We start from the raw sequence: 12,421 nt of genomic DNA on the forward strand, positions 1-12,421 counted from the left end.
ACTGTATACATACAAGTATGTACAAAAGTATGTACATGTACACTGTATACATAATTTTGTACATTCTTGTATGTACATGTACACTGTATACATAGTTTTGTACATTCTTGTATGTACATGTACACTGTATACATAATTTTGTACATTCTTGTATGTACATGTACACTGTATACATAATTTTGTACATTCTTGTATGTACATGTACACTGTATACATAATTTTGTACATTCTTGTATGTACATGTACACTGTATACATAATTTTGTACATTCTTGTATGTACATGTACACTGTATACATAATTTTGTACATTCTTGTATGTACATGTACACTGTATACATAATTTTGTACATTCTTGTATGTACATGTACACTGTATATGCACTAAATTTTGTACATTCTTGTATGTACATGTACATTGTATACATACTTTTTGATGAAATTAGGTTTCGAGTCCAAAACTATTCGATCCTAATATGAAACTAAAATGACTAGAAAAATTAAATGTTATAGAATGTTATCAACATAGGTCAATATGATTAAATTAATCCTAGTGATGTTGAAGGAAAACAGTTGGTCATCGAAGACGGCTAGTTTTCTTATTAATCTCCTTTACTATGAGTCCCTACAAACTTTTCACATGTTACAATGTTCTACTTCAAGATTCGAATAAATATAAAAACCAATTTTTGAACATCCTTATTCTCTTTTTCTCTCAGGGTATCTTGAGACCTCGCTTCATGAGTGCTGCCGACTACGTCTTCTATCTCCGCAGACACCTGGTGGCCGAGCGACGAAGGAATGACCCCACTGTAGGTCACCCTGGGGACGAGACGCTGTCCGTCGGTATACCCAGGCTGTCATTCCTCCTCAGGAGACTCGAAGAAGATATCCAGTCCTCTTACCTCAGGTAAAGAAATTCAGGGGCTGTTCCTTGGATAATGACCGTTCGAACCGTTCTCAGATATCTCTTCAAGTAGCTTGAATAAATTTTCCTTAGAAATCTTTCCGTCGTTTGAAATATTATTTCCAACAGAAAATATTATTTTTTTCTAAACCTGTCAGTTTGCAGTATATTTTTATAGTACAGAAATAGACAATAATATAATCGTCACAAAATTTAACCTCCAGGTTTTGATCAATCTTCACGTTTTAATTATTTTTTTTCTCTGCGTTTGTGCACATTTATCGTTTCATTTGTAAAGTGCAATTAACTAAATACTTGACGTTTTACAATATTTTAATAAAATTCTTGAATGTCAGAAATACCACAAGCTAATGTATGAAATTTAATATTTGACTCTATTATTAAAGATGACGGTCTGTGTCCAATTTTAGATCAAATCAGTTTAAACAAAGACTATTTTTCAATTAGCCTTTTCATACTCGCGCGAAGAAATAACTGAAAAACGCAAGAAGCTAGAAAAATGAAATTTGGCAAATTATTTTCTCACCAAAGTTTTAGAAATGCATTATATTTTGGACCCGATCAGTCAATAAGAAGTTCTCCAAAAATGCCTTTTCGACTGTACTACCATTCGAAGTATAATAGTTGTCTCCTTATTTAAGTTTACTAGAACGCCAAAGAGTGAATAGTCCCGACAATTTTATTTAAAATCACAGGTCGGATAACTTGAATGAAAAAGTAAAATTTGTCCCTCCTAATAAATAAAAAAAATTATTCCAAAGACATAAATATGTGCTTAAATTTAAAGAAAATAATATTTTATATATAACGATTTTGATCACATATTTATTGAGTTAGGAAAAAAATACAAAAATATTGCTCTAATAATTTTTAAGCAAAGTAAGCACTGTAAAGCATGAATTTACAATTCTTTAGATAAGTTCTGTGTGTCCTATTTATATGCACCCACCTTTAATTTAAGACTCGACTCAAAGGTATCAAAAATTCGGTTACTAAATTTGGATTTGCGGAAAATGGCACTTGATTATGCTGTTTCGCATAAATTTGTATTTCCACGATTCCTGAAAAGACAAACTAAAAAAATTCTTCTCGGCAGACTGGAAGGCGAAGGTATATTCCTTTACATCTAAATCACTATCGGGCAACATAAATAGCTGATGTTAGAAACAGTCAATATTTGACTTGAAAATCATTTTACGGTCACTACCTTCTAAGATATTGCAATTATCGAAAAAGCTTTAAACACAAAAGTCGTTCGTCTTAATGAGGCGCTAATTTGGGTAAATGGATTTGTTTTTCTATCTTCAATATTAAAAAAGTTATAGCGAAAGGAAAATTTCATCCCCCCACTATTTCCACCCCCTTTGTGCTAGATGGACCATTTACGGACTCGTCCGAGATTTTTACATTTCTAACAACATATTCCAAGCCTATTAACCCCCCCCCTCAAAAAAATAATCTAGTTCGCAAGATAACATGGGCAAAGCGCTATACACATATATATAGATATAAACTTTTGAAAGATGGATGGTTTTGGGTTCTAGGGACCATGATCGGTAAGGAAGTGGAGTTTAGTTATATTGACGTCCCGTTTTAAAGCAATATTAGGGCTATTTTGGGACGGACCTCGTAATTTTGAACCACGGTCAGATGACGAGAACGACACCTGATCTGGCACCCCCTCTCCACACCACACCACACCACACCACACCAAAGGGAGGACGTTTGGCCCTGATGTATTTATCGTGCAACAGACGGTTCTTCGGTGGAATGGGGTCTCGAACCTGAATCCTTAAGGCTCATAAGAAACTGGTGAAATTTTCCCGAAGTCTTGTTATGAGAACCATTGCAATAAGTAGCCATCCTATAGGAAATGTACCTAGAAAGGTGGATTCTTTGTTTGTCCACTTGAACCGAATAAGCACTTATTAGGAGCAAGCTCAGGAACACATCGGACTTCAGTTCATCGGTTATAATATTCATTTTTACAAGCATATACATATACAGTTGAAAATAGGCACAGTTAAAAACTTTTTAATCCATCAGCCAGCTATTTAAAAAAAAAAAAAGAGATGACTCATGAAATATGTCCCCATTATTTCTAATAGAACGCTTAGTTTTTATTTCAAAAAATGAGCATTCTATTAGAATAGAAACTAATGATAAACTTAAAATATAAACTATTGGTTAATTATAAGTAACTAATGATAAACTAAGTTTAATCATTAGTTATTATAAGTTTATCATATTCTAAATAACTAATATAAACTATAAGTTTATCATTTGTTATTATAAATTTAACTAATATAAAATATAAGTCTATCATTAGCGATAAACTAAAGATAAGCTTAAAGCTTATATTAGTTTATCGCAGCTTAAACTTAACGTTGCGAAATAAACAATAATAAAAACAAACATTCACTATAAAATAATACAAGAAATTTAATAGCGCATGTATAAAAACAGAATTTATGATTTTGTATTTAATGATAACATGTGAATGAATATCTTTCTTAGCAAAAATAACTAGTCTATTTTCAGTATATTTGTCTGAATGTTGCAATCATATTTTTAAATCCCTTGTGTTGATTGCAAATTTAAAGAGTGAGCCATAAAAATATTTAAGACTCAATTGCTTCCTTATTTTAAAACGATTCTCTTGATTGAGTTCATTTTCTACAAATTACTACTATACATTTCCAATAGAAAATATTTGTTTTTTGTTTTTTTTAAACGTTGAAATGAAATTTGAAAGAAAAACAAAAAAACTTGATCATTAAATAAACTGGGATTTTTTTGTATTTTTACGAGAGAATGTTTTATTAACTGAAAGAAAGGAATTTGCTTTTATGTTTCTGTAGGGTTTTTTTTAAAGCTTGGTCCGTAATAAGCATAAACAGAAAAATTTCGACATAATGGAATTTTAGAGAGTTTAATTATTTTTATTTTAGTTTTATGATTATTGCTACATGCCATAAGACTAAATTACTCCATAAAATAAAGTAATAACATTTTTTTTTTAATTCTTGAATATTTTGCATAACGAAAAATGATAAAGATTGAATAGATTCAGCGAAATATTTTTAAATCGTTTGTGTATTTACAAATGCAAATTTCAACTTTTAATTGCATAATTTGAAAACTTTCAAAAAATAATTCACTGATTGTTTTTTATGGCACAAGGGCCAGTAATGGCGTCAATCAAAGAATAAAAAGTGCTATTGAATTAGTGAATAAAAATGTGTTTAGATTCAGAGCTGGATTTTTAAAGTCTTTAATCATTGAAATTATTTTAAGGAATAAATTATATTCTTTTGCTATTTTTATAATTTAAAAGCAGAAATTGTTTATGCAAAATTTTATTTTCTGTTACATTACACTTATGTTATATTCTTTACTTTATTTTTTACATATTATAGTATATATAATATGTAAATGTAGTAGAAAAAATCATACAATTTTATATCTTTTAATCCGTTACTCGGTTATTTAAATAACTGTGAGAAATGATGCACATTTATTTTTAGTAGAATGTCTAGTTTTATTTCTAAAAAGGAAAAATGTATTAAAATTGACACAAGAAAGACGAGTTTATAATTGCGAAACTTTACAAATTCAAGAGAAAGAAAAAACTATAAAATATACACAATAAAGTATGCAGAAAGTAATGCAATTTTTCAAAATTACTGAATTTTACTTTGGATTATGTCTATGCATAGCTATATCGACATGATACTTCAAAATGTCCCACTAGTCATATAGATATCATATTTATAATTAAACTTTAGAAATATATAAATAAATCGTTGTTAGTGAAATGCAAAAAGATTGTGCACTTATTTAATGGTCATTAGGTTACAAAAAGTTTTCAAAATTAATATCATAATACTGCAACTAATAGTAGCACAGCGTAGTAAGGCATTGTTACAGAAAGAAATGTCATAAGTCAATGGATAATAAGAGATACAGTATTATATGCAAAGCTAGTTAGTTATAAAGCTAACCACTTTTTACCACTTATATGGACCCTCGGGGGGCACCTCGAAATGAGGATGAGATGCTTCCGGCATGGTGGTTGGATCTCGCCACCCTGGAGGGTACACTAATAGGTGGGGGATCTGGCTCCTCCCATCGATGACGGGACGTACTTCCTTCGGGGAGGGTTGTACCGTGGCCGGTGAAGGCCATTAGGACTCAACCACAGTTCCCGCCAATTGCTGTTGCGGCGGTCCGGTCATTCAGTTTTATGGTTTAAATCCGTGTGCCTTAGGGCGGGTCGGAGAGTTAGATGGTTGACTTACCACTTATATGCTCTGACCTAGAGCAGAAAGCTAGTGTAAACTTCTGCGTGAAACTTGGCAAATATTCCATAGGACACTGCAGGCGACGCAGCAAGTTTACAGAGATGCTGGCATGAGTTATCCAAATTGCTTTGAGTAGCACATGAGTTTCAAGAGCGAAGAAATATCGATGCAGACGGTAAATCAAATATTTACAGAACAAAAATAATGCCAACAGTTCTCGTTGTTCTCATAATTCAGTCACCTTCCAAAGTATTGGTCCGAAATATGATTTATCGGACAAAGTACAGAAGTGTCAAACAGAAAGTATCAAACTATATATTGCCATCGAGAATACACGAGGATAAGAATTTTCAGAATTTAACCATTCAAAACCATTTTCAAATCAAACTATTCTCAATGGTTCCTAAAAACCAGTGGGAAAATTTCCTTGCATGCTTTCTAATAAACCTGCTATGCCAGAGAATGCCTTATATGGTACTGACGTACAATAGTTACAAATTATTCACTTTTGGTGTGAATTTAGCATATTTACAGAACCTATCGTGTCACCTTTGGCAGTATTTTGGCGATTAATCCCTGGCACGTGTTAATTGAATCCAACAATCGAATTTGTCCGATTGAAATAAAAAGGTGACAAAAAATTGAATTTGTAATCACAAAATCCCATACCAAATTTGATATATTTAAGACATTAAGCCTTTGAATTATCACGTTTGCAAGTTTTCTGAAACTATAGATCGACAGACGATCAATCCCTTGTTTGATTTGGCTCAAATTTTGAGCCAAATCAAACAAGGGATTGACCATCTGCACCAATAGATGATTTAACACCTACATAATATTTGTAGATTACAGATCTGTAGATCACCTTCCATCTATAGATTTAACATCTACACCATACATAGATTTAATATCTACATAATATTTGTAGATTACAGTTCTGTAGATCTACATCTATCTGTAGATTTAACATCTATACCATACACAGATTTAACATCTACATAATATTTGTAGATTACATATCTGTAGATCTACATCTACATAATATTTGTAGATTACAGTTCTGTAGATCTACATCTACATAATATTTGTAGATTACAGTTCTGTAGATTTAACATCTACACCATACACAGATTTAACATCTACATAATATTTGTAGATTACAGTTCTGTAGATCTACATCTACATAATATTTGTAGATTACAGTTCTGTAGATCTACATCTACATAATATTTGTAGATTACAGTTCTGTAGATCTACATCTACATAATATTTGTAGATTACAGTTCTGTAGATCTACATCTACATAATATTTGTAGATTACAGATCTATAGATTTAACATCTACACCATACACAGATTTAACATCTACATAATATTTGTAGATTACAGATCTGTAGATCTACATCTACATAATATTTGTAGATTACAGTTCTGTAGATCTTCATCTACATAATATTTGTAGATTACAGATCTATAGATCTACATCTATCTTATATTTAACATCTACACCATACACAGATTTAATATCTTCATAATATTTGTAGATTACAGATCTGTAGATCCACATCTATCTGTAGATTTAACATCTACACCATACACAGATTTAACATCTACATAATATTTGTAGATTACAGATCTGTAGATCTACATCTACATAATATTTCTAGATTACAGTTCTGTAGATCTACATCTACATAATAGTTGTAGATTACAGATCTGTAGATCTACATCTACATAATATTTGTAGATTACAGATCTGTAGATCTACATCTACATAATATTTGTAGATTAAAGATCTGTAGATCTACATCTACATAATATTTGTAGATTACAGATCTGTAGATCTACATAATATTTGTAGATTTAACATCTACATAATATTTGTAGATTGAAGATCTGTAGATCTACATCTACATAATATTTGTAGATTACAGTTCTGTAGATCTACATCTACATAATATTTGTAGATTACAGTTCTGTAGATCTACATCTACATAATATTTGTAGATTACAGTTCTGTAGATCTACATCTATCTGTAGATTTAACATCTACACCATAGATGTTAAATCTATGTACCGAATTTTATCCTACCTCTTCCCACTTTGTAGTTATCGTGTTAACTTATATTTGGACAGACGGACTTCTGAACAAGTTTTACTCAAAATTTGATAGAAATATGCAAATTTGGTGTAAAAACCAAACACAGAATTTTAACTGCCTAGCCCAAAGCATTTTTGAGTTATCTTTGTCATAGACAGATAAATAGACATTTTCCAAAAATGTGTTTTTTGAACTCAGAGGTCTATTTGTCTCAGAAAGGATATTTGTCAAGAATCTTGGGTTTGAATTTTTTGATGATTATTATGCTTTGTCTGTACTACGTATACGAGAAAGTTATTAAATCAAATGAAATGAAATGAAAGATTTTATTTGCATGCGTAGAACTATATTTGTAATTTTACATATTTCTCCGCAGTTTTCTGGAAGAGTTCATCTCAGACATCCACGAGGGTATCAGCTGCCTCCTCAACATCCTCAGGACGTGCCAGGAGAGGCAGAAAGGGGCGGGGCTCTTCACGTATGCCACTTGCAGCCGAGCCAAGCAGAGTCTCATCAATCGAGGAACGGTAAGCTTACTCATCTACTTTCGACTGATGAATGCATTTCAAAATGTAATCCTTGGAAAGATCTTTTTGTTATCTCATTTAACCCTTTAAAGGGCCATTTTTTTTAGTCATATTATATTAAAATATTTTTAGGCTTGAAATTAGAATAAGAAAAAGGATTCATTTAGCTTATTAGATAAATTTAATTTGTTTAATTAATTCATTTGGTTAATTAATAATTAAGTAACAAATCAAGACACATCATTTTGTCTGAGATAAAGAACTGAAGCATCTAAGTTTCTGACTTACTAAAAAAATTTGTCAGAACTTATGCCAACCTACATAATTTCATACAAAGATTGATAAATTTGGTGGGAAGCATACTTCCCACGGCCCTAGAAAGGGTTAAATTATGTTAGGTAAGAAGATAAAATATATCAATAAGTTACGGAACAAACTCTCTAAATCAGCTGTAAATTACAAAGTAGGATTGGATCTGCAGTAACGGGGAACAGCTATTTTGATAAGGATGTGTGTCAAATGCCATTTATTTATTTATTAACATTGGAAGTTATTTTTTCAGTGTTAAAATAGCAGTGGAATATGGAGAATAAGAATGGTATGAGTGAAAAATGTGATCAAAAATTTAGATCAGACTGCGATTGCTTTAAACTTATTCTCATGATGAATATTATGATGAAATGAAAAACCTATGATGTTAGGAGAATGATGTCTTGATCATAAAACTCCTCTTTTTCGCATGAAAGAAAACTCTTTCAATTAATTTTTTTTTTATATTTCTCAATGAAATTTTTTAATCTATTTGAAACTGTTCAAGGTGTTCGGATTTTCCATTTTAATAATGAAAAGCTTCACTTTCTTTATTTATATTTTTGTTTCTTACATTTATTCATACAACGACCTAAGACTCAAAGAAATAATTTTTAACTTTCCATTTTCGAAATATGCCAAGAGGCAATATTGTAATTGTTTAAAGATTCAGCCTCCAGACTTAAATAAAGCGAGTTCGCAAATTGTACAGACTAAGTCTATGGAAAAGGATACCGACGTGCTCTGATTGGTTTAAGCCTCGGCAACTTTTTGGCAATGTTTTGCCAAAAAAATGCCATACCAAAATATATTTTTATAAAAATAAATTCACAAATTTTCTTTATCCCCCCCCTTAATTTTTACGGTTTACATGTAATATTAATTTGGAACACATATACAGCGGGAAAGATCAAATCCTGAAACCTAAATTCAGGAAATATAAAAATTACAATTTATTACAAATATTTTTGAGTGTGTTTCTTCTTAATATTATTTTGATTTAACTAAAAAAGTCAGCTACGAAATCACATATTCCGTTAAAGCTTACATATTTATACGTTTTGGGCATTAAGGAATCATCTCCCCATATGTATTTGATGGGAAAGTAACAAATGTTCAGTAACAAGTTACAATGACTGCATAAATTATCTAATAAAAGCACAAAAATCATAGAAAAATAAGAATTATTGAATCGCTACATCATATGTTGAGTAATTACTTTCATTTAGTTTCTATGCTTCTGTGCATAAACAGCATTAATTACTTGTATTACTAGTATTATTAGTAATATTTATTATTATTAATAATAATTAGTATTAGTAGTATTACTAGTAATATTTAGAGAAAACAATTACATTAATAAAAATTAGATCGTGTTGGTATTCACTCGTATCTTCCATAAAACTAATGAAAGGTACAAGGTTTGAGCCAAATAAGCGAAAACGACACTATTATGAGTGCAAAACATTGCCAAAAAGATGCCAAGGCTTAAACCAATCAGAGCACGTCGGTATCCTTTGCCATAGACTTAGTCTGTACAATTTGCGAACTCGCTTAAATAAATATCTTAAATATATTTCATAAGTTACTAAGACTCTACTGGCTACAATCTTTATAAGTAACTAAAGTGAAAAAAATCCTATATTTTTTTGGAATTATGTCTGTTTCTCTTTTTGTATACATTATCAATTCAAAAGCGCAATAAGTTGAATGGATGAAATTTAATGGTATAAGTGGGGTTTTACACAATAACTGAACGAATACCGTTCAAGAAAAGTAATTCTGTTTATACATCTGCCTTCATTTGAATCCGATCATTCAGAAAAAATAAAAAGCTAGATACATGAAATTTCGTATATTTTTTTTATTACTAGATTTATAAAACAGCATCAAATTTAGTATCAATTACATCAAAAGAATTCGCTGCCTCTTATTCTGAATATTCATATTTACATCAAGGTAATAAACAAAAATTATAACAAAATAAACTGATAAATTTCTACATATTTACATTAAAATAGTAGTAGATTTTTATCTAATTTTGAACTAAATTCGTCAAACGATGGACTTCAGTTCGCTTGTCTATATGCATACCTTCTATACGAATATGTTTTGTTTTAAATCCAGAAAAAAAGCAAAAAGCTAGATATATGAAATTTTGTACATTGTTTTATTACTAGATTTACAGAATTGCATCGAATTTAGATCAAATACATCAGAGGATTCGTTGCATGTTATTTTAAATATTCAAATGTACGTCAATTTTAAATATTCAAATGTGCGTCAATGCAATAACCAAAAAATATAACAAACAAGACTGATAAATAACTCTACATATTTACACTAAAGATCTAATTAGATCTAAAGTTTAGATCTAATTTTGAGCTAAATTCATTAAAGGATGGATTTCAATTCACTGTCTATGCGTATGTCTTGTAAGTGAAAATGATAGTTTAGAAATTAAATAAACAAGATAAATTAAATTTGTGCCCTCTTAATAACAATTTTTTAGAAATACGTACGAGATTCTTCTTACTTTGTTAATCACGAACCACCCATGAAACGTAACGACTGAGAAAGGGAATATTCTCTTCAGTTTACATATGCTTCAAACCACATAATCTTACATTATCCTGTTTCTAGACAAATGAAAAATTGTTGCACCCGGGAGAGAGAAGATTATTTTAAATTATCAAATACTTTGCATCTGTTGCCGATAAATTTAGTAACTGACCAGAAAATTCGGTGAAACAACAAGACAGCAACATCTACTATGCAAATGTAACGCATAAACCAGCGATGAACCATTTGTAATTATAATAATAAGAATTTCACTTGAACGAGTATCTGGCATTGAACGAATGAAAAATGCATTCATTTCCGTCTCATCATAAATATTACCATGAACTTCTAACTGATCAAACTCTGCAATAAATAATAAACGTCAAGGAAAACAAAAGAGAAAATCTCGCTTAAAAATCCTTCAAGAGACGCGCATGCTCGGATCATTTTCACTCGGAGGCAAATTATCGAAATTGCATTTGCTTTTCGCGCAATTTGCATTCTCCCCTGGTTCGTATCGATGAATTCACGTACACATAATCTTAATCTTCCGAGCGACGAGATCCAGTAATACCGTTGTCGTCTTTCTTCGGCAACTGGGGGATCATGTTATTTCCGTCAAATCACGCTGGGGCATGATTTATTCCATTTCTAATACAGGAATCGCCGCCTGCACGATTTCTACAGAGAGGATGCATCAAAGTGCCACTTTCGGCGTCAAGACAAATAGGCTTGTTGACAGAGTAAATAGCACCCCAGAGGTACAGAAGGTAAATCTGGCCAACACACGATTTTCTTATTAATAGGGAGAGACCTTAACATTTGGGTAATTCTTCTGCTCTTGGCTTTCTCGCTCTTGTTATCTGCACCTTTGGGTAAAAAGAAAGAGCTACTGTTTTGCTAAATAAGTTCTCGAAAACTGCTTTTTTTTAAATGGAAGATTTAATGGATAAGATGAAAGCGATTTGTTTAAACAAAGACTTGCATTTAATTTTTTATTTTGTTTCGTGGGAAAAAGGAAAGAAATCGTGTTATGATTTCACTTCGCATTAGGTGCACGCAAATGGAAGGGTGGAGGATTTTATTCCGTCTTATTCGTGAAATTATAGGTGACCTGGTGATTTCTTTTAACGGTTACATAAAAATGGCCAGATTACACATTTACTTTGGGAACTAGATCTTGCCTTCGTGTTCTGACTCAAATTTTTACATTACAATAACTCTAAATATGTGATTGTTTACATATGGAGATAATTCACGATCACATGATACGTGTCATTTTATAGACATTGAATTTGGCCAATACACGTTTTTCTTACAAATAGAAAGATGCTTTGACATTTGAGATAATTATCTCCAATTTGCAGCTTTTTTTATCTGCGCCTTTGAACAAGAATAAAGAGTTACCGTGTTTGTATTGAAAACGTTTCCGAAAATGTTGAAACTTTCTATGTCTTTTGTTTGTTCTTGTTCAGGATTTAACCCTTTCAATACTAACTTTTTCTTTTCCAAAATTAAGATAAATTAGAGCTGTAATGGGTCAAATAAAGTATAAATAGCTATATTCTGCTAAAATAAAAACAAAATTAACTATAGGGGCAATTTTTAAGTTTGGTCATATGTGTCCCAGTGATCTTTTTTAATGGGACACATCTGTCCCATTGGGGTTGAGGTGACCTTATAAAATACAA

At 31.0% G+C, this 12,421-nt stretch overlaps 1 protein-coding gene across 2 annotated transcripts in view; it reads left to right on the forward strand.

Moving 5' to 3' along the window:
- Positions 1-12,421, forward strand: part of LOC129963442 (uncharacterized) — a 186,532-nt gene that overhangs the window by 90,333 nt on the left and 83,778 nt on the right. For both annotated transcript variants that reach the window (XM_056077808.1, XM_056077809.1), the window contains exons 3-4: positions 717-907; positions 7,709-7,859. In XM_056077808.1, coding sequence (XP_055933783.1) covers positions 717-907; positions 7,709-7,859 — 342 coding nt within the window. The remainder of the gene's footprint in view (positions 1-716; positions 908-7,708; positions 7,860-12,421) is intronic.

Source organism: Argiope bruennichi, chromosome 3 (assembly GCF_947563725.1).
Source record: "Argiope bruennichi chromosome 3, qqArgBrue1.1, whole genome shotgun sequence".
NCBI classification, from domain to species: Eukaryota; Metazoa; Arthropoda; class Arachnida; order Araneae; family Araneidae; genus Argiope; species Argiope bruennichi.